Raw genomic sequence first — 21,629 nt, 5'->3', positions numbered from 1 at the left:
CCCACTCCCCCTGCTTGTGTTCCCTCTCTCTCTGTGTCTCTCTGTCAAATAAATAAATAAAATCTTAAAAAAAAAAAAAGAAAGAAAGAAATCCACTGATGCAATGAGTCATGTAAATACATTAAATAGGGAAAAATATATAATTACATATATAGCAAAGGCATTTAATAACTTAACACCTAAACTTTCCCCTCCTCAAATAGTTATTTTTTTAAAGACTTAGTTTTTGAGAGAGCTAACATGAGCATGAGGAGGGGCAGAGGGAAAGAATCTCAAATAAACTCCCTGCTGAACATTGAGCCTGACATAGAGCTTTATCCCACCATCCACAAGATGATCCAAGCCAAAACCAAGTCAGATACTTAATCAAATGAGCCACCAAAAAATATTTTTTATATATTTTATTTTTTTTAAAGATTTTATTTATTTTAGAGAGAGAGAGAGAGAGAAAGTGAGCACAAGCATGCGCAGGGGAAGGGGCAGAGGGAGAAGCAGATACCCTACTGAGTAGGGAGCCTCACATGGGGCTCAATCCCAGGATACTGGGATCAAGACTTGAGCCAAAGGCAGATGGCCAACTGAGCCACCCAGGTGCCCCAAGTTATTATTATTATTTTTTTAATCCTTATCAGGTCAATAGTCAAAATTAAATTAGCAGTAAACACCATATATTTTCATTAAAATTGAAAACAAACCAATAACTGTATCTGTGGAATGAATACACACACACACACACACACACACAGACATACATATCCAGCTCATTTTTTAAATTAACATGTATTATTTGCCCCAGGGGTACAGGTCTGTGAATCATCAGGCTTACACATTTCACAGCACTCACCACAGCACCCTCCCCAATATCCATAACGTGGACACCCTATCCTTTCCCCGACCCACCAGCAACCCTCAGTTTGTTTCATGAGATTAAGAGTCTCTTATGGTCTATGTCCCAATCCCATCTTGTTTCATTTTTTTTCAGGTGCACGTGCCCCTTCGGATCACTACATTTGTATCTTTAGGGTAAATACCCAGCAGTGTGATTGCTGGGTCATAGGGTAGCTTTATTTTCAACTTTTTGAGCAACCTCCATACTGTTTTCCAGAGTGGCTGCACCAGCCTGCATTCTTGCTAACAGTGTAGGAGGGTTTCCCTTTCTCCGAATCCTCGCCAACATCTGTCATTTCCTGACTTGTTAATTTTAGCTATTCTGACTGGTGTGAGGTGGTATCTCACTGTGGTTTTGATTTGTATTTCCCTGATGCCAAGTGATGTGGAGCACTTTTTCATGTGTCTGTTGGCCATTTGGATGTCTTCTTTGCCAAAATATCTGTTCACGTCTTCTGCGCATTTCTTTATTTATCCAGCTCATTTTAAAACACAAATTTTAGTCAGTAGTGTCAATATCTTATATTAAATAATCCATTTTTTTTGCAAATGACTTAAAATGCTACTTTATCATGAAGTAAATTTTTAAAAAAAGATTTTATTTATGTATTTGACAGAGAGAGCAAAAGCAGGTGGAATAACAGAGGAAGAGGGAGAAGCAGGCACTCCACGGAGCAGGGAGGCTGATGTGAGGGCCCTAGGATCATGACCTGAGCTGAAGGCAGATGCTTAACCAAGTGAGCCACCCAGGCACCCCTATCATGAAGTAAGTTTTACTAAATTCTGGCCACTTATTTTCAATCCTATATTGGTTCTTATTAGCATATCTTTTTTTCCCAGGTTTTTTTTTTTTTTAGGTTTTTTTTTAAGTTTCCAAGTTTTAATTTAAATTCTAGCTAGTTAACATACAGTGCAATTCCAGTTTCAGATGTAGAATTTAGTGATTTATCATTTAACATACAACACCCACAGCAAGTGCCCTCCTTAATACACATTACCTGTCTCACCCATTCCTCTATCTGCCTCCCCTTTCTTCTCTATAGTTAAGAGTCTGTTTCTTTGCCTCCTGCCATTTTCACCCCTTTGTTCATTTGTTTTGTTTCTTAAATTCCACATGAGTGAAATCATACAGTATTTGTTTTTCTCACTGACTTATTCTGCTTAGCATAATACTCTGTAGCTCCACCCATGTTGTTGTGAATGGCAAGATTTCATTCTTTTTCATTATTAATACTGCATAATATATATACACATATATGTATATGTTTATATATATGTATATATCCCCCACATCTTCCTTATCCATTCATCAGTCAATGAATACTGGCTCTTTCCACAATTTGGCTATTGTTTATAATGCTTATTAGCCTATCTTTTATCTTTACCAAATCTTGCTGTTTTAATCATGCTGCAACTTTATACCTACTGGTAAATGATTGAACTAGGTTTTACGTAACACTCTTCTTTTTTAGATATTCCTGATCTGATCATACTCTCAAGGTCCTTCCCAAAATAATCTTAGGATCCTTTTACAGACTTTAGTCCTAAACTGAATATTTTAATTAGGATTGCACTGCATTTTTTGAAAATGGTAAGGAGACCCAATGTGTATGACATGAAATTTCTAATCCAGGAAGTTTTTACATTTTAGTCATCATTGTACCTCCTAGTATAGTTTTAAAGTTTTCTTTTAGTATAATTTAGAAGAATAAATTATTTGATAAAGGAGGTAGCACAGATTAATGTGAAAAGGTGTAATAATTCAACAAATAATGCTGGGACAACTGGTAATTTGATAAGAAAAATAGGCAATTTTAGAACCATACATAATATAGATTTAAAAATTAAGCTATAACTCAACAATAAAAAGGTGAATAACCCAGTTAAAAAAGAGGCAATGATTTGGAGCACCTGGGTGGCTCAGTCCCTTAAGTGTCTAAGTCTTGATTCAGCTCAGGTCATGATCTCAGAATCACAAGATCAAGCACCACGTTGGGTTCCACAACTGTTCGGGAGTCTCCTTCCTTGAAATTCTCTCTCTCCTTTTCCCTCTGTTTCTCTGCACCTTGCCCTGTGATCACTTTCTCTCTCTAAAATAAATAAATAAATCTTTAAAAAAATGGGCAATGGTTTCACAGATATTTCTTCAAGAAGATATGCAAATGGCCAATAAGCACATGAAAACATGTTCAACATCACAATCATACCAAAGGAAAGGCATACCAAAGGCATACCAAAAATCACAATAAAGTATGTTTTACACCCACTAGGATAGCTGTTTAATACAAATATTAGTGAGAATATGGACAAATTGGAATCATTATGCATTGCTCGTGGGAAAAGTAAAATGGTGCACTTTGGAAAACAGTTTTCAGTTTGTCAAAAAGTTAAACATAGATTTACCATATGATTCAGAAGTTCCAGTCCTAGATATACACCTAAATAACTCAAAATATATATCCACAAAAACATTTACACATGAATGTTCATAGCATTATTATTCATAATAGTCAAAAAGCAGAAACCTAGATGTCCATTAACTGATAAATGGATAAACAAAATGTCATGTATCTATATAATAGAATATTAAACAATAAAAAAATGAGGTATTGTTAGATGATATGGATGAAACTTGAAAATTAGCTTAGTGAAATAAACCAGACACAAAAGGCCTCATATTATATGATTCCATTTATATGAAATGTCTAGAATCAATGAATCCATACAGACAGCAAATTAATGACTGCCAGCAGATAGGAGGCTGTGTGGAAATGGAAATAACAGCTAATGGGTATATGGTTTCTTTTGGGGGAGATAAAAATGTTCTGGAAGCACGTAATGACAGTGGTGATGACTGCATATCTTGGGAATGTAGTAATAAAAAACAAAAACACTGAATTACACACTTTAAAAGGGTGAATCCCATGGTAGGTGAATTATATCTCAGTTTTTAAAAATGAAGAGAGATGGTGATGGGGAGAACAGAGAGGAGGGAACTCTTTTCAAGAATGCATTCCAAGGGGCGCCTGGGTGGCTCACTGGGTTAAAGCCTCTGCCTTCAGCTCAGGTCATGGTCCCAGGTTCCTGGGATCGAGCCCCACATGGGGCTCTCTGCTCAGTAAGCAGCCTGCTTCCCCTGCTCTCTCTGCCTACCTCTCCGCTTACTAGTGATCTCCCTCTGTCGAATAAATAAATAAAATCTTAAAAAAAAAAAAAATGGGGGGAGTACCTCTGTGGCTCAGTGGGTGAAAGCCTCTGCCTTCGGCCCAGGTCATGATCCCAGGGTCCTGGGATCGAGCCCCGCATCATGCTCTCCGCTTGGCAGGGAGCCTGCTTCCCTTCCCCTCTCTCTCTGCCTGTCTCTCTGCCTACTTGTGATCTCTGTCAAATAAATAAATAAAATATTTAAAACAACAACAAAAAAAAGAATGCATTCCAAGATCTTAACAGTAACTCCTCCTTGGGAGAGAAATGGAATTAAGTGGTGGAAAGTGGCAGAAAGTTACAGTTTTGGTTTTTCACTTGGTATGCTTTTAATTTAATAGAAATTAAATAGATTTTTAATAGAAAAAAATAGCAATAATAGACATATTTAGCAAAATTTGAGGCAGAAGTATTCTAAATCCAGAAGCTATAGAAAGAACAACTATATGATATAGACAAGGGATTTCCAGTTTATAAAATTTTGTTTTTAGCAGTGGAACTGCTTTGAAAAATGAAATCTTCTGAATACATCCAATACATGTAAGAGATGAAAGCAGAGTTACTTTGGCAATGATGGACGTGAAATAAATGCATTTCCCCCCCCTCAATAATACCTCAATTATTCAATTATATAAACCTAGAACTGCTTTACAGAAAAACATGGTGGCTAAAAAAAATAAAAATTTAAAAAAAACTATTTCAAATATATCTTCTCATCTTCTCTAATGCTACAGCATTTTCTTTCTACCATTCTCTCATCAATTAACTACATCCCATAACATTTCCCTGATGTTATTTAGAAGCTGTTTTTGGGTGCGCCTGGGTGGCATAATCAGTTTAGCATCTGCCTTCAGCTCAGATCCTGATCCCAGAGTCCCAGGATCCAGCCCTCCATCTGGCTCCCAGCTCAGTGGGCAGTGGGGAGTATACTTCTCCCTCTCCCTGTGCCCCTCCCCCTGCACTCTCTCTCATTCACTCTCACTTTCTAAAATAAATAAAATTTTTAAAAAAATAGAATCTGTTTTGGTAATTTCTCAGGTGCCGATTCTCCAACTAGAATACTTTCCTATATTACTTAAAGTTCTTCTAAAATGTTGAATAATTTATGTTAACCCTCCTAAAGATACCTAAAGATACAAAACAAGACTCAAAAAGATTGAGACTTAAATATTTTCTTGTATTTAGGCAAGTACTAAATATATGCTCTTAATTACAAGCATCCTGCTAGGACATACATAGTATTTAATTATATTACATGAAAAATCTATACTGCACTTATGTTTTAGTGTTTTCTGTTAGTATAGTCTAACATTTAATTTACTCTTTTTTTAAAGATTTTTTACTTATTTGATAGAGAGCCAGAGAGCACAAGTGGAGGCTCAAGGGTAGGGTTAGAGGGGCACCAACAGAGGGAGAGGGAGGCAGACACCCTGCTGAGCAGAGAGCCTGATGCAGGACTCGATCCCAGTACTCTGAAATCAGCCCTGAGCCGAAGGCAGATGCTTAGCCAACTGAGCCACCCAGGCACTCCCAACCAATTCTTGACACATTTATGTTAAACCAGAATTTCTGTTAACTTTATTTCTTTGATTTAAATACCTTATCAATGTGTACTGGATAATCACTTGAAACCAGATTCTGACATCTTTCTCGATTTCCAATCATCTTTCTGAATTCGAAGAGTCTATTATAAGGGGGAAAAAAGGAAAAATTCAGTATGCCCATTGTATTGGAAGTGTATAATCCTGAAAAATTTGCAAGTCCAGTTCATAAGCTATATCCAAATTTAATTTGAATCATTAAAGAAAAAGATGAGGCTATTGGCTTTTATTCAAGCTGGACATTTTGTCTCATAAAGTATGAGAAATATCATTGTTCAAAAAGCAATTAACACATACAAGACTTAAAATTAAAGGCATAAATCCTGAAAATTCATTTTCTAAATATTTCCATGAACTACAGTATAGCTCAGTTTTATAGCTATTACAGATTCCATTTACTTGAGGAAGCTCAGTCCCTGGAAACTCTAAGCAACTTAAAAATAATTAAAGTTAAAAATCTAGTTTGTATTTAAGACCTCTTTAATTTTAAAACTGCTTTTAAAATAGGTCAATTTATGATTATATGGTTTAAAACTCAAGAGAAATAATTAAAAAGACAAAAGAGAAAAGGAAATAATGACATGTTTCATATACTTTAATGTTTAACTTGCCAATCACTTTCTATTTATAGTAAAGGATTTTATCACTGGAAAAAAAATTGAAATGTTTACTACAACAAATTTAGAATAAGCAAATTCGGGAAAAAAAAGTTTACCTTTTGAGATCTTCTGGCCTCCCCCATCCTCTGATAAAAAGTTTTGTGAGGAGAAGTCTCCGGTATAGAATATCTAATTTGCTCACACCCATTAGTAGCAAACAAACATCTATAAGACAGGATTTAAAATTACTTTAAAATATTTTATTTTAGGCAGCAGGTCAATTTCCTAACCATCTCTTTAGATATCAGGTAAAAAATAAAGATTGATCTACTCTCTTTGCAACTTTCAAATATGTATTTTTAACTATAGTTACCATGCTGTACATTACATCCCCAAAACTACTTATCTTATAGATCTTAAAAGTACGCATCACAAAAGAAAAAATTCATAACTATGTTAGGTGATGGTGTTAAACTTATTGTGCTCATCATTTTACAATATATACCTGTATCAAATCATTATGCTGTAAACCTTAAGCTAATAACATGTTATATATTAACTATACATCAATAAAACTTGAGAAAAAATAAAAGACTGAGATTAAATGATGTACCTCGAATTATTCTCTTGGATATAAGATATAGAAAAAAAGAAATGGGATAAAAGTAGAGAAGATATACTCTATTCCTTTAGGGAAGGATCTTCCCATCCTCAGCAGAGTGACTAACAGTAACACTCAATATTTATTGGATAACAATTGGAGGGCTATGTAGTACTGTATTATCTGCCAGGCACCATTTTATAAAACTACAAACTCTCTCTCTGTCTCTCTCTCTCGTTTAAACCTCCCAGCAACTTTATGAAAAAAGAATCTATTACCCCAAGATGAGGAAACTAAGCCACAGAGAAAACAGGTGATTTATCTAAGATCACACAGCTACTGGTAGGCAGAGCTAAAACTGAATCCCTGACACATCGCAATTTCTAACTATTATTCTACACTGCCTGTCTACACTATAGTGCATGAAAAGCAATAATTAAGCAATGCTATGTTGGACCACTTTTCTATTTTTTCCAAATATTTCTAAAAACTTTGTGTTTTGATTTTTAAAAAATCTGCCTCAATCTTTTCAATTGGAACAGTGTAGTTTTGACTTGTGAGCAAAATCTGATTCAGTTTCAGAGTTTTTTCTATTTAGAAAAATGGAAAATGGAAATGTGCACTTCCATCAGTGAGATGTAGTAAGTACTTATTATTCTGAATGTTTTCATGGAACCACCACTTATGTTTTATACTTTGCTCTTTGATCTGTAACAAAATATGAGTTTAATTTAATGTTCTTTGTTTATATAGGTATAAAATCTAACCCATCATCCAAATGGGCTGGCACTTTATTTTTATGACTGGACCAGCAAAACCAAATCCTTCATATTGCCTCTCACAACTCTCAGGATCATGAACAAACATGATAAGGTATTTGTTGAGCAATATAATCTATAGTATTAGCATTTTTTAATACCACCCAACTCTCTTTCTCCTAATTCTCTTTCTCCTAATTCATGTGTTATTCAATTTTCATTCTTGATAAAAATTTGGTTTTGGCATAATCATGCGAAAGAAAATAACCCATAATGTATATCCAGCTTTGTTTATACTATTTATATATACCATCATAAATAAATAAACTAGTATTCTGATTACTAGACTACAGTGAATTATCATCAATTAGTTCCCCAAAGCCAAACCATTCTAGGATGGCCTAACACAAATTTAAGTTTCTGAACTTCTTAAGAATATTACTTTTTTTAAAAAAATTTTTATTTATTTATTTGACAGAGATCACAAGTAGGCAGAGAGAGGGGGGGAAGCAGGCTTCCTGCTGAGCAGAGAGCCTGATGCGGGGCTTGATCCCAGGCCCCTGGGATCATGACCCGAGCTGAAGGCAGAGGCTTTAACCCACTGAGCCACCCAGGTGCCCCAAGAATATTACTTTTTTTTCATTTAAGCAAAAGGTATTTATTAAATGCTTACATATGCCAAGAATTATTTTAGGGCATGTGTTAAAAGATGATCGAGGCACACTGTTCATCTCACAGATCTTATATTTTAGTGGAGGAAAACAAATTACTAAAAAAAAAAAATAAGCAAAGAGTAGATAGATGATGACAATACTATAATGATAATATAACAAGAGAATGTGATAAATACCAGAAGCCTCCTCTGACAGTCGAAAAATGTCCCACTTAACCAAAGAGGTAACATTTAAGGCAATACCATATAATAATAAGATGCGGCCAAGACTTTAAACTGCTAATCTAATTAAAATCATATACTTCCTCGTGTCTACTAATAGACGATGTTCCAATGAAATCTGTAAGAACTATCTATTTTGTAGGTAAAGGTAAAGGACAGGAACAAATAATTTATGTAAGAGGAAATTCAAGAGAAGTGATTATGTCTCTTCTTTATTTGCTAATTTAGATGCTCATGATAACATTCTAAAATTCAAACAATACGGAAGTAGGTATAGTAAAAAAGGAAGAATAATCTTGTTTCCATTACTTCCAATTCTACTTTTCAGAGACATTTAGTGCTAACAGTTTGGAATCTTATCTTATTGACACTGTTTACTTACCTACACAAACTTTAAAAAAACTTATTAGTTACATTACATATTTTTGGCAGTAATTAACAACATAAAAATATATAGCGTAGGAGCACCTGGGTGACTCAGTTTGCTGAGCATCCAACTCTTGGTTCCAGCTCAGGTCATGATCTTGGGGTTGTGGGATTGAGCCCCACAACTGGCTCCATGCTCAGCACAAAGTGTGCTTAAGATTCTCTCTCTCTCCCTCTCCCCCTCTCCCTCAAATACATAATCTTTCAAAAATATATACATAGAGTAAAGATGAGGAATCTCTCTTCTTTATTTCTACTAAGTTTCCTCTCCTCCTAAAAGGTAAACACTATATTTAATGCTGTATACCTGTGACCTCTATCCACTCATACATGTACACATATTTTAAGAGTTTTGGTGTGTTTGTTTTTAAACACAAAAGAGACCACCTTCATTATTTGTCTTTTTCCAATGTCCTAAACCCTGCTGATTTATAGGACTGTCTCATTTTTTTCTACTAACAAATGAGCTTAGACCGTTTATATTTATTACTATGATACCTTTTGGGTTTAATTCTTTTAGATTTCTGGTTTTGATTTTCCATTTTTAAAAAAATTATTTACATTTAATTGTCTTATATTTGAGTGTATATAAATTTGAAAGAGATATATTTAAGGTTCAATATGTCATAATGCCTACCTCTACCATGTGACTTTGAGCAAGTTACTTATCCTTTCTGTGAGTCATCTGTAAAATGGGGATAATAACAGTACTTATCCCTTAGGATTGGTATGAGAAGTAAATGAGTTACCATTTGTGAAGCATTTAAACAGCACTTTGCAAATGCAAGTGCTATACCTACAACTAAGAGCAACAATATTACTGATTATCCATATCGTGGGTCTACTCATCAAATGGGGGCTCACCAAATGTGGAGTAATCCAATCAGATGGAGGCTGGGGGCACAAGTGCTGAAAGAATTCATCCAAGGCAGAATAATGGGGGTAAAAGTTTACTGAATACACTGCAAGGAAGTGGCCTGCAGGACAGCAAAGCAAAGACTGCCACAAGACAGCAGTAGGAGGCCACAATTTGAGGGCAAGGTGAGGCCATACAGCAACTTATGGAATTTCCCCTTTTTTGGTAATCTTAAGGAAAGTAATCTCAGGTTATCAAGCATGGGGCCTGGGAGAGGACAGTGGGCAAAGGGAAAGGAAGAGAGAGAATCTTAAGCAGACTCTCTGCTGAGAGCAGAGCTCCAAGCAGGGCTTGATCCTAGGACCCTGAGATCATGACTGGAGCAGAAATCAAGAGTGGGATGCTTAATTGACTGAGCCACGCAGATGACCCAACTAATTCCTATTTTTTAAATCTAGAGGTCTTCAGGGTGCCTGGGGGCTCAGTGGGTTAAGTGTCTGCCTTCAGCTCAGGTCATGATCTCTGGGTCCTGGGATGGAGCCCCACATTGGGCTCCCTGCTCAACGGGAAGTTTGCTTCTCCCTCTCCCTCTGCACCTAACCCCTGCTTGTGCTTTCAATCTCTCTCTCAAATAAATAAATAAATAATCTTTAAAAAGAAATCTAGAAATCATCTATAAACTTAAATCTAGTTCTAAAACCTATATCCCATTTTTAAAAGCAGCTCTTATAAATGTTGTTTTAGTGTTTAAATGTCTACAATGAGTTTTCCATATACATCCCATTTATGTTTATCATAACTTATAAAATATCCTTTTTATAATATAACCAATAGTGTGTACAATCCATATATTAACTTAGTAACACTTATTATTTTCTAGTCTTTCCATCCAGAGTTTTGTTTCCTCCATTAATATTTTATTCTATCCTTTAAGTATTTTTATAAAGCATGTTACAAGGCTAACAAATTATTTATTTGGATAGGATTCCTTTTTCCTTATACTTTTTCTTTGGATGAATATTCCTATTTCATAAGAAACAGTTTATTCTAGATTTTTTCCTTCAATCCCACAACTTTTGTACTAGAATTACATTCCAGGAATGAGTGTATCAAATTCTTAGGGGAGATTTATTCCTCTGTGATGGAATACGCATCTCTCCACCATGCCATACCATTTCTCCAAATTCTTACAAGCTAAGCCATATCAGAAACCCGAGATCCTAAGTCATAGAGTGAAAAAGTTCCATGCATGATACCAACTTTCAGGATTATACTCCTTAATCTATTATCCTAAGGATTTTTATAAGCCTGCCTTTTTAAATTTGATTAACATTTTTCTAAGATATCTTTAATGATACACCTTTTTTAGAGAAAATAATGATCTGAAAATGAAAAAAAGCTAAAGAATATTTTTTAGAAAAATTTGTAATAAATATATCCAATTACAAAATGATACCTCATAGAATTCTGCATGGAAAAATATTAAATAAATGACATAAACATAAAATCTTAGTATCTGTTGTAACAGGTTTAAAAATAGTATCTCAAAAGAACAATGTTATAAATAGAATAGAGGAGAGATACTGAGAACTTATCTATAAAGGGTTAGATAGTAAATATTATAGGCCTTGCAAAGCAAGAGGTAAAATCAAAGGTATTATGTAGGTACATAAAAATTATAAAAAAGAAAACTAATATTCACATAATTTTTAACTGAGGAAATTCAAATATAATAATAAGCAATCTTTTATAATACAGGTCTAGAAATGAGAGAAGTAAAATTTTTTTCTTGGGACTTTGTGTAATGGGGATTCAATGTTAATACCAAATTGAGTACTAATGTTCATCTGTAAAAACTACTCTTAGTTCGTGGGCCATACAAAAGCAGGCAGGTTGGCCCACAGACCACAGTATGCTGACCCTTTAGCTAGAAAATCAAATAAATCATAGACATGTCACAAATGTCACAATAATGTCACAAAAGCAAAAATACAACTATAAAACAGTACATTATTATAAATTATCCAATCCTATAAAATGGTATAGGTAAAATATATTGATTTTAAAAGAATTAAACATGTCACAAGGTAGACCTAAAATCAGTTTTCTATCTAAAACAAACACTAGTTATTTAATTAGCTATGTTTTGTCTGCCTTCTTAAAATTCATAATTTGGTAGCTAAAAGATAGAAAAAACCTACATGTCCGTCAATGGATGAATGGAAAGCAAAATGTGGTGTATACATACAATAGAATATTATTCAGTCTTAAAAAGGAATGAAATTCTAACATATGCTACAATGTGGAAGAACCCTAAGGACATTATGCTAAGTGAAAGAAACTAGTCACAGAAAGACAAATACTGTATGATTCTACTTTTATGAGGGACCTATAGCAGCCAGATTCATAAGCAGAAAGCAGAATGGTGGCTACCAGGGGTTAAGGGGACAGGAAAACGGGATGGGTATTGTCTATTGTGTAGAGAGTTTTGGTTTTGCTAGATGTAGAGTTGTATAGATGAATGGTGGTAATGTCTACACAACAGTATGACTGAACTTAATACCACTGAACTGTACATCTAAAAATCATTAAGATGGTAAATTTTATATGATACTTATTTTATAATAAAAAATGGAAAAATTTAGAAACTGGAGTTAATTTGATAGTTTCTCTACAAAATTCTTCAGAAGTTAATTGATACTTTCTTTCCCTCTTGACAACTTTCTCAGTAAGCACAAATAGTTCACTATCCTACTGATCTAAGAATAGAACTCAAAGCCTGTATTAGTCTCTTAAAAGAATGCTACAGCATAATTTAAATATTTGAAGACCTCACTAATGCCTTTAAATAGAAGAATTTGAAGAACAGATCTCTTTCATTGGTTTCCCCCATCCTCTTACTTCCCCTTTCTTGAGGATTCGTTTCCAAGAACCCAGCCTACCTATGTTTTCTGCTTTAGAGTCTCATCTAGCTTTAATCTAGGTGTGGGCTGTTTGTGCTCTCATCTGGAAGCTTGACTGGAGAAAAAATTGCTTACAAGACCATTCAGTTTGTTAGAAGAATTCATTTATTCATAGCTAGAGGACTGAGAGTTTCAATATTTTGCTATTTGTCAGCCAGAGGCCAAACTCAGCTCTTAGGGGCTATCAATGGTTCCCTACCACATGGCTCTCTCCCTAGGAAATTTACAAAAGAGCAGCTTGCCTCTTCAAAGCCAGGAGGACAGTGAGACTGAGAGTGCTAGCAAGGCAGAGTCTAATATAACTTAATGTAACCACGGGAGTGTCATCTCACCAACTTTGCCATATAACATATCATCATCATGGGCTATTTATTTTCTCTATAATGACTGGAAAGTATGGGGGTTAATGTCTTCCTTTATAACATATACAGCATCAATAGCAGATTCCACATTAGCAATAAAAAACTCCAAAATTATGCTCCAATAAGGGAGCAGCCAACTACCTTGGTGGCTCAGTCAGTTAAGCCACTGCCTTCAGCTCAAGTCATGATCCCAGTGTCCTGGGATCAAGTCCCGCACCAGGCTCCTTGCTCAGTAGGAAGCCTGCTTCTCCCTCTCCCTCTGCCTGCTGCTCCCTCTGCTTGTGCTCTCTCTGTGTCAAATATATTAAAAAAAAAAAAATCTTCTTAAAAAAATAAACGAATAACCCCAGAATTCCAACACTTGTATTTTACAGTAAGAAGAACACTGTTCATGAGACATCCCATTTTTCTATCCAATATTCTTCTAAGATGGTAAACAAAGGTAAATATATAAAAGCAAAAAATTTAAGAGAAGCAGGAAAAGACCTAAGAACAATGAACTCTTCAAATATCTTATAAGGTAGCATGTTTATTATATACCTAAGTTGTTATTTCTCATTTTCAACCCTATACCAGAAAAGCTTTCCAAATCACTTTAATTCCATATAATATAGGCCATAACAATCAGCTCTCCAAATCTAGAGTGAGCATATTCCTTGCTGTATTTACCCGCAGTAAACTACTAACCAATAATTTATAGAAAGCAAATCAAAAATACACATAACTTGCTTTAAGTTTGGCTATGGCATTTAGGATTACAAAGAACTTCTTAAATCCCACTTCAGTCCCAAGAACAATATTAAGGTCTAGATTTCTGGGATGTTCTAAACACCTAAGTCTAGGTAAGGCTAACTGCTATCTAGTGTCACCATGAACAGATAATAATGTAAGTCCAGGGTAAAGATAACTCCAGTTCACCAAAAAGAGGCACCATTTACAGCCACATCAACCTAAAGCTCCTACATCTAGCTGGATTGACCAGTGAATTCTGCAAAGACAGACCGATTTTTTAAGTATGTGTGTCAAGCCAAACTGATAAAATTATCATCTTCATTTTTATATAGGCAATGCTAAAGGAAAACTCAAAGTACTTCTACAAAAACAAACTTCTACAAAAGTAGAAGTTCTATTACAGTGCCAACAAATCAATCTTTCCTAGAAATGAGCTCTATTGCTGAAGTGGCACTCAGTGTCTGTATGCCATATAGTACTTTTATCTCTTATCACTCTAATTCTTCAGCATTTAAACACTAAAATCCTATTTTTTTCTGGATTTTTATCCTCATAAAGTTGATACATAAATAGGAAGTTTATTTGTTCATTTGTTTTGAGGGGTGGCTATCTATTCTAAGCAGTCATCTAAGGAAATTCAAACAGGTGATTGTCTCACATCCTTATGTGAAACATTCAGCAAATAATCTAATCTTTTTTCAAATTTAGCTCTTCTTTTCCACGGGATTTAAAGAAAGTAAAAAGATTTTTAAAAGATTTCTTAAATGTTTACTGTGTTTGGATGGACTGTTCCTAAGAAATAATGTTTTTTTCTTTCTTTTTTTCCTATGGTACAATACATAGAGCTTATTTAGATTTCACCAGTTTGACACACACTCATTCCATGTACTTTTGTGGTCTAAAGTCATCACTTGGAGGTAGCAATGGAAAATAGCAGTGTCAGAAGACCTGGGTTCCTTCACTAGCAATGTGACCTTGATTGCCACCTTAATCTATAAAAGGGGAGTAATACCTGGCCTACTATACATACAGAAGCAAATTATTCAATTTATATAAAAATTGGTCACCTGCTTTGATATATTTTAAAGGTACAGGAAAAGATTCTTCTTAAAATTCTTTTTATAGGAAGGCTGCTGTGAAAAAGCACAGGCTTTATATTCAGGAGTCCTGTATTTCTTGGATTTTTGCTCTGTTATTTATTCGTGGTGTTGACCAAGAAAATTAACTATTCTTCACGCTTTCACTTTCTTTCTATGCTTACACAATTCCAACTCAGAAGACTGTTTTGGGATTAAATGAGGCAAGTCATTAAGCACTCACTCACCATATATTCATCTAGCAATTCTGCTAGATTACTCTGTCCCTTTGTGAAATGCTCATACACACACACACACACACACACATACTGTGCTAGACTTCAGGGATTAGAAAAGAAATCAATGATACATTAAATCAATGTTATGGCAAAAAAATATTAATTTTTTAACCTATATACCTTCTTGGAACCAGTCATAGGATTCTGATAAGTTTTTGAACTGTTGCAAACAAATCTGCAAAACTGAATCCATGCACAAAATATCGTCTGGATTCAGAAAATAGTTCTCAACTAATAGAAAACAAATTTCAAGTTTAGCTGCTCATGAGTGGAATGTGCCTGATAGAATAAACAGAGGAAGGTCACAAACAAGACAAAGGTTAGAAGTGATGGCATATACTACACAACAGATAACTAATACAGGGTCTGGCATAGGTAACTGCTTATAAATATTAGTTGAAAGAATTGGATTGAGTCCCAACTCTGCCACTTTCTTCACTCCAAGTGATTGTGTAAATTGTCAACTTCTCTGAATCTTAGTTCTCTATAAAATAGAAATGTGTCTGCTTTACCTATCTCATAGGACAGTTGTAATCAAATGAAATCACATGAGAATGTACTAGCACTAATAAAACAATTATGACATTCATAATGACTACTGCTACCAAATACCTTACAAGTCTACTTGTAGAAGCAAAATGTTAATATGTAAGCACCAGGAAAGAGACAGCATCAAGATCTACCGAAACAAAACAATACAGAACACCCCTGTTTTCTAAAAAAACAAAACAAAACAAAACAAAACAAAAAAGTCATCTTCTTCATGATAAAAGGAGCTGATCATTGCTAAACTGGTGCTGGGCCTTTTCTAACCTCTAGGTTGCAGCAGCAGGGTCTGCTAGTGATATCTTGCAAGACTGAATCCCCCAGTAGGCGCTGGAGACAGTGAGAAGTCGATCTGAGGATCAGCAGATTAGAAAGGGCTGCACCCCATCTTCAAAGCCCCCATCAAGGCCCTAACAAGGCACTACAGGGAGGGTAGTTAGCCTTTATAGTTAGCCGAGCGAGAAAACAACAGCGCCAAGACAATTCCACCTTCCACCGGGATAGGAGACTGCCCGCCAGCCTAACTCACCCGGGTCGGCCAAAACGTGCCCTAAACCCTCGCTTTGTCCAGCGCCTGGGACCCCCGCGTCTCCCGCCAAGCCTTGCGCCCCGAGTCCCTGCTTCCTGGCACGTACGCAGTGTGTCGAGAGGCTCCCGGAGCGCGGCCCAGACCGGCTACTTACTTACCGAACCGGCCGTTCCTAGGGTGCCTGCTGTCCTGCCAGCCGAGCCTGCCGGCACTGTCCTTCCCCTGGCTCCCAAGACTGGCCTTCCGTCGGAGCCACAAATGCAGTGGCAGGAATCTTTCCAGGAACCCAAGAATAAAATGCCCAGACAGCCAAAGTCTAATGAGAGGGACGAGCCCGGGGCGGGGTAGCCGTTTAGGCACGCCCTGAACCCTCCCCGGCTCTCTCAAGCAGTCCGGGTTGGCGGAGGAACGCGAACCCCAGGAGGACGACTAGGACACAGGGCCCCACCCCTGACCTCTTCCCGCCCCGCGCGGTCGCGACTCCCCCGTGACTCCCTCTCTGACCTCGCGCCGCTCCGCCCACTTCTAGTTGCTGGGTACGCACGCGCACTTGCTGGCTTGTTTTGACAGCTTGGACGAGTGGGATGGGAGGGAGCAGGATGTGTCGCGAGAGTTGTCCTCACACCGCCTTGTGGGCGATGTAACTATGGCGAGCCCGGGGATCGAGGCCGAGCAGGAGCCGCTTTTAGGCGACCGCACACCCGGAAGCAGGTGAGCGGATGTTGGGGGAAGGCCCCCTCACCTTCCTACGCTCTTGGGACTGGCCCCTTTCCTGGCGTCAGCCTCACGGGGTCGAACGTAGGTTTCGGGGTGGCCGGGGCCGTGGCGGTTCGCGCTGGACCGGGTGATGTAATGCTCCTGCTGCAGAGGAAAGAAATTCGGCCGCGCGTCGCGACGAGCCAGCGAGCTCTGTTGACGGTGTTGGAGAAATTCGCACTGCCCCTGAACCCCTTCACTCCCAACAGCGTTGCAGCATTAAGCCACCGCATTCTCCATTCCTCTACGGAGCTCATCGCTTTTACACGTTTCACGAAAGCTCTAAAATGATGGTTTTAATAGATACTTGAAGAAACCTTAGTATTGGCTTAATTGCGTGCTAACTTTTTGATACTTCGTTAGCAAGTAAACCTGTATAAAATGAGCACAGCTTTCTTCTATGCCAAATATATGAAGACTCATTTCTTAGCATATAAGGATGAACTGTGGTTCGACCCTTATCTTTCTGGTTGTTTTGATCCTACTTTATGGACAGTGATTCAGAATTGTTCGGTTTGTCTCTTACTACGCAATTAAGTATTTTTGTCTTTCGGAAAACGGAATTCAGTATTTTGTTTGAAACATAATTTATCAAGTAAATTAATAAATACGCAGTTCTTCTGTCAACGACCGTGTGACTTTTTGCACATTTGTCTTTCTTAAGAACTAAACTTTGATTGTAACGACTTTGTTTGAAACTCTTTGGACAGTGTATTTCCCTGGTCCCCAATTTATTGAACGGAATGTATGTATTGCGATTTTATGTACATTTTACCTTGAGATCAGTACAATTATTATCAAGCCCAAAATATTCTATAATAGAAGAATATACTCAGGGCTATTGAGACATTTTGGACTGTTTGCTTCTATACTAGTTTATTTTACACTACTTTTTTTTTTTTTTGAGATTTTATTTACTTATTTGATAGAGCATGAGCTGGATGAAGGGCATTTGGAGAAGCAGACTCCCACGGAGCAGGGAACTCCATGCAGGGCGCCCAGAGCTGGAAGCAGATGCTTAACCTACTGAGCCACCCAGGCGCCTTTTACACTACTTTCTTACTAATTTACTCTATACTTGCTACACGTTCAAAGTTTTATGTCTGCTTTTTAGTTTTTCTACCTGTTCTGTTGCTAGCAGACTATTTCTCATCATGGATTTGTTATGTATTGACAGCTCTTGTTTTTGCTACTGTCAGCAACCTCTCTTCTCCCAGCTTTTGAGATTTCTAGTTCGCCGCTTCTTTGAAAGCCATTTCTAAACTTAATAGATTTATGTGCAGTTAGAACATGGAAGCTATGACTAAGGACTAACCCTGTCTCTTAGTCAAGTGCATATGCTTCAGTGCATAGATTTGGTGACATTAGGGTTTCTCAAAGTTCTTTTTGCTTCTACCTGGTTCTTGGCTATTTTTCAGATAGATTCAGGATCCTTGAGTTAATAGTTAGATGTGGTCTTACAGTATGTATTCTGTCACTGTGTCCAAATAAATCTACTTCTTACTGTTATATACTCTTATGTTTCAGTTACGTCTGAATAATTGAGGCTCATTAGGATGCATCTAAATTCCGATGTTTTGTCCATAAACAATACTTGATTGAGATTCTAGATTTAGCATTTTAAAAATAAGGGTGTATTTTTTTAATAAGAGTTTATTTTGAGGATAATTCAGTAAGCTGTCTTTTAAAACAGATTCCTTAGTAACTTGAAAATATATATATATATATATAACTAATTGGAAAGCCCTTTTCCCTATGAGTAAATTGTAGAAATTTCAGCCTAGTTTACCACCAACTTTTCTTCACTAAGAAGGTTAATTTTAATATACTGATCTCGCGAGCCCTCAGTGATCTCCATTGACCCCATCTGTAGTGTTTAAAAGAACAAGGTATTGACAAATTTTTTCTGTAAAGGCCCAGATGGTAAATATTTTAGTATTTGCAGGACAAGAGGCAAAACCAAAGATATTATTTAGGTACTTAGATAACAAGAAAGAAAAAATATTCTCAAAAAAATTCTAGTAATGAAATTTAAAATATAAGTGAATAAAATTTTTTGCAATACAAATCCATAAGAGGAATAGAATTTCTTTCTCAAGGGTGACATTTTGCTTAACTAGAGTTAAAAGTTGATGTTTTCTAACAAGTTTCCCACAGATATTCATCTGTAAAATCTATTCTCCAGTAGAAACTGGTGATCTACAAACAGGTGATAGGTTGGATTTGGACTAAATACTGTAGTTCGCTGATCCCTCTTTTAGAATATCCTAAAAGGTTAATAGGTGCTTAAAATTTTTCTTTGCAACTTTAGTGTAATTTCTGTAATACAGATATTATTAGGACCTCTGGTCTTATAGAGCGTATCCTTATAGAATATTCTCAATTTATTTTTGTCTTCTAAATTTTATACTGTAACACCATTGCATTATTCTCTCAGTGAGCACACACTTTATTCTCTTATCTTCTTTGAATATGGGCTCTTTTTTGCTCTCCAGTAGTTCACAAATGCTCTCTCTGGTAAATATGTAGTTTTATTTTTCCCTCAGTAGATCCAGAGTCATTTTTTGAAAATAAAGTACTGCTGTTTACCCAAATCTCCTTGTATTAAATCATGATCTATTGAACCTAAATTTGGCACTTTTTGCTTATTCCTATTAAATTTTATCTGACTTATTTTGGTGATAAATTCCCCCCAGGATTTTATGTATTCTTCCTAGTTTTTAAGTTACAAGTTTGACAAATTATCTTGGAAGTGATGCCTCTTTGATACAAGAGAGAAACCTTTAGAATACTCAATCTTAGCCATGTGACATGGTTGGTTGAATCATCACAATTAAGAAAATATAATAAAAATGGTAACTTGGGGCACCTGGGTAGCTGAGTTAATTAAGGCCTCCTACCACCAGGAGTGCCTGGGTGGCTCAGTCCTTAAGCATCTACCTTTGGCTTGGGTCATGATCCCCGGGGTCCTGGGATCAGGCCTGCGTCCGGTTCCCTGCTCAGAAGCCGTCTTTTCCCTTTCCCACCCCCCTGGCTTGTGTTCCTCTCACTGTCTCTCTCTCTTGTCAAATAGATAAAATCTTTAAAAAAAAATTTCCATCACCCAGTTTCCCCATCACCACATCCCCCTCCCCTTCAGCAACCTTCAATTTATTTCCTGTGATTAAGAATCTCTTACCGCATCTTATTCATCCATTCATTTGTTAATGGACATCTGGTTTCTTTCCATAGTTTGGCTACTGTGGACATAGCTGCTATAAATCTTGGGGTGCAGGGGCCCCCTTGGATCACTACATTTGTATCTTTGGATAAATACCCAGTAGTGCAATTGCTGGGTCATAGGGTAGCTCTGTTTTCAACTTTTTTAGGAACCTCCATACTGTTTTACAGAGTGGCTGCACCAGCTCGCTTTCTCACCAGCAATGTAAGAGGGTTCCCCTTTTTTTGCATACTCACCAACACCTGTCATTTCCTTACTTGCTAATTTTATCCATTCTAATTGATGTGAGGTGGTTTCTCATTGTGGTTTTGATTTGTATTTCCATGATGCTGAGTGATGGTGAGCATTTTTTCATGTGTCTGTTGGCCATTTGTCATCTTTAAGAAATGTCGTTCATGTCTTCTGCCCATTTCTTGATTGGATTATTTGTTCTTTGGGTATTGAGTTTGATAAATTCTTTATAGATTTTGGATATTAGCCTTTTATCTGATAAGACATTTGAAAATATCTTCTCCCATTCTGTTGGTTGTCTTTTGGTTTTCTTGACTGTGTCCTTTGCTGTGCAAAATCTTTTTATCTTGGTGAAGTCCCAGTGGTTCATTTTAAGCCCCCAACCCTTGATTTCAGTTCAGGTCATAATCTCAGGGTGGTATGGCTATTTGATAGTTCTAAGGTCTAGTTTAGAAAATAACTTTGGAACATAAGGCATTTTGTCTATTGTGCTTGTCTTAATTATTTGAAAATACAAGGCTCATATTAAGGTAAATTTGTTAACTTTTCTGTATGTGAATGTGAAAAGGTAGTGAATCTATATACACCCTCATGTATCACCTGACTGGAGCAGGATGTATGCTTAATATACTTGCCTGGAGTGTGTCACAGGCTTATATGAAAGATCAACCCTAGTCTAGAGGGACATTGGACTCTTTAGTCCACAAATAGAACTTGTCTGGTAACCCATGTTTAAGCAAAGCCAAGTGTTCAAGAGGTCCCAGGCTTAGGAATGTCACATCAAACTTTTCTGGTGTCACTTCTACATTAATTTTGCTGAAAGCACCCAGCCAAAATAGCTTCCTGCAGCAAAGTCACTTTACTATAATCAAATAGAACATGTCATAATGATGACAGTAATTAATTGTTTAAAATATGTAGTAGTTGTGTATCTGATCCATAGGAGATCTAGTTGTTGTAGCTAGTTTATTTTGATATACTTTATTTAATTTGTTTCTTTAACAAATTCAAACACTCAATTTGTAGCAGGTCAACGGTAGCAAAATAATTAAGTTGACAAAATGTTACCCCTTTTAAGCTACCTCAT

General features: G+C 36.5%; 2 protein-coding genes across 4 annotated transcripts in view; one reads left to right on the top strand and one right to left on the bottom strand.

Annotated features, from left to right (window-relative positions):
• The window catches only part of ABHD18 (abhydrolase domain containing 18), a 47,577-nt gene extending 30,768 nt beyond the window's left edge, over positions 1-16,809 (bottom strand). Inside the window, exons 1-3 of the mRNA XM_032333390.1 lie at positions 16,494-16,809; positions 6,409-6,517; positions 5,692-5,776 (exon numbers count right to left, since the gene is read on the bottom strand). Coding sequence (XP_032189281.1) covers positions 5,692-5,776; positions 6,409-6,500 — 177 coding nt within the window. The 5' untranslated portion in view covers positions 6,501-6,517; positions 16,494-16,809. The remainder of the gene's footprint in view (positions 1-5,691; positions 5,777-6,408; positions 6,518-16,493) is intronic.
• Positions 16,810-16,888: 79 nt separating this feature from the next.
• The window catches only part of MFSD8 (major facilitator superfamily domain containing 8), a 38,182-nt gene continuing 33,441 nt past the window's right edge, over positions 16,889-21,629 (top strand). For all 3 annotated transcript variants that reach the window (XR_004283289.1, XR_004283290.1, XM_032333389.1), the window contains exon 1: positions 16,889-17,046. Coding sequence is in view for 1 of the 3 variants with exons in the window: in XM_032333389.1 (XP_032189280.1) it covers positions 16,982-17,046 (65 nt within the window). In the remaining 2 variants the exon portion in view is untranslated. The remainder of the gene's footprint in view (positions 17,047-21,629) is intronic.

The sequence above is a fragment of the Mustela erminea genome, chromosome 2 (genome assembly GCF_009829155.1).
Source record: "Mustela erminea isolate mMusErm1 chromosome 2, mMusErm1.Pri, whole genome shotgun sequence".
NCBI lineage: Eukaryota > Metazoa > Chordata > Mammalia > Carnivora > Mustelidae > Mustela > Mustela erminea.
The sequence above is the reverse complement of the archived record's forward strand: the minus strand, read 5'-3'. Positions and strand labels throughout refer to the sequence as shown.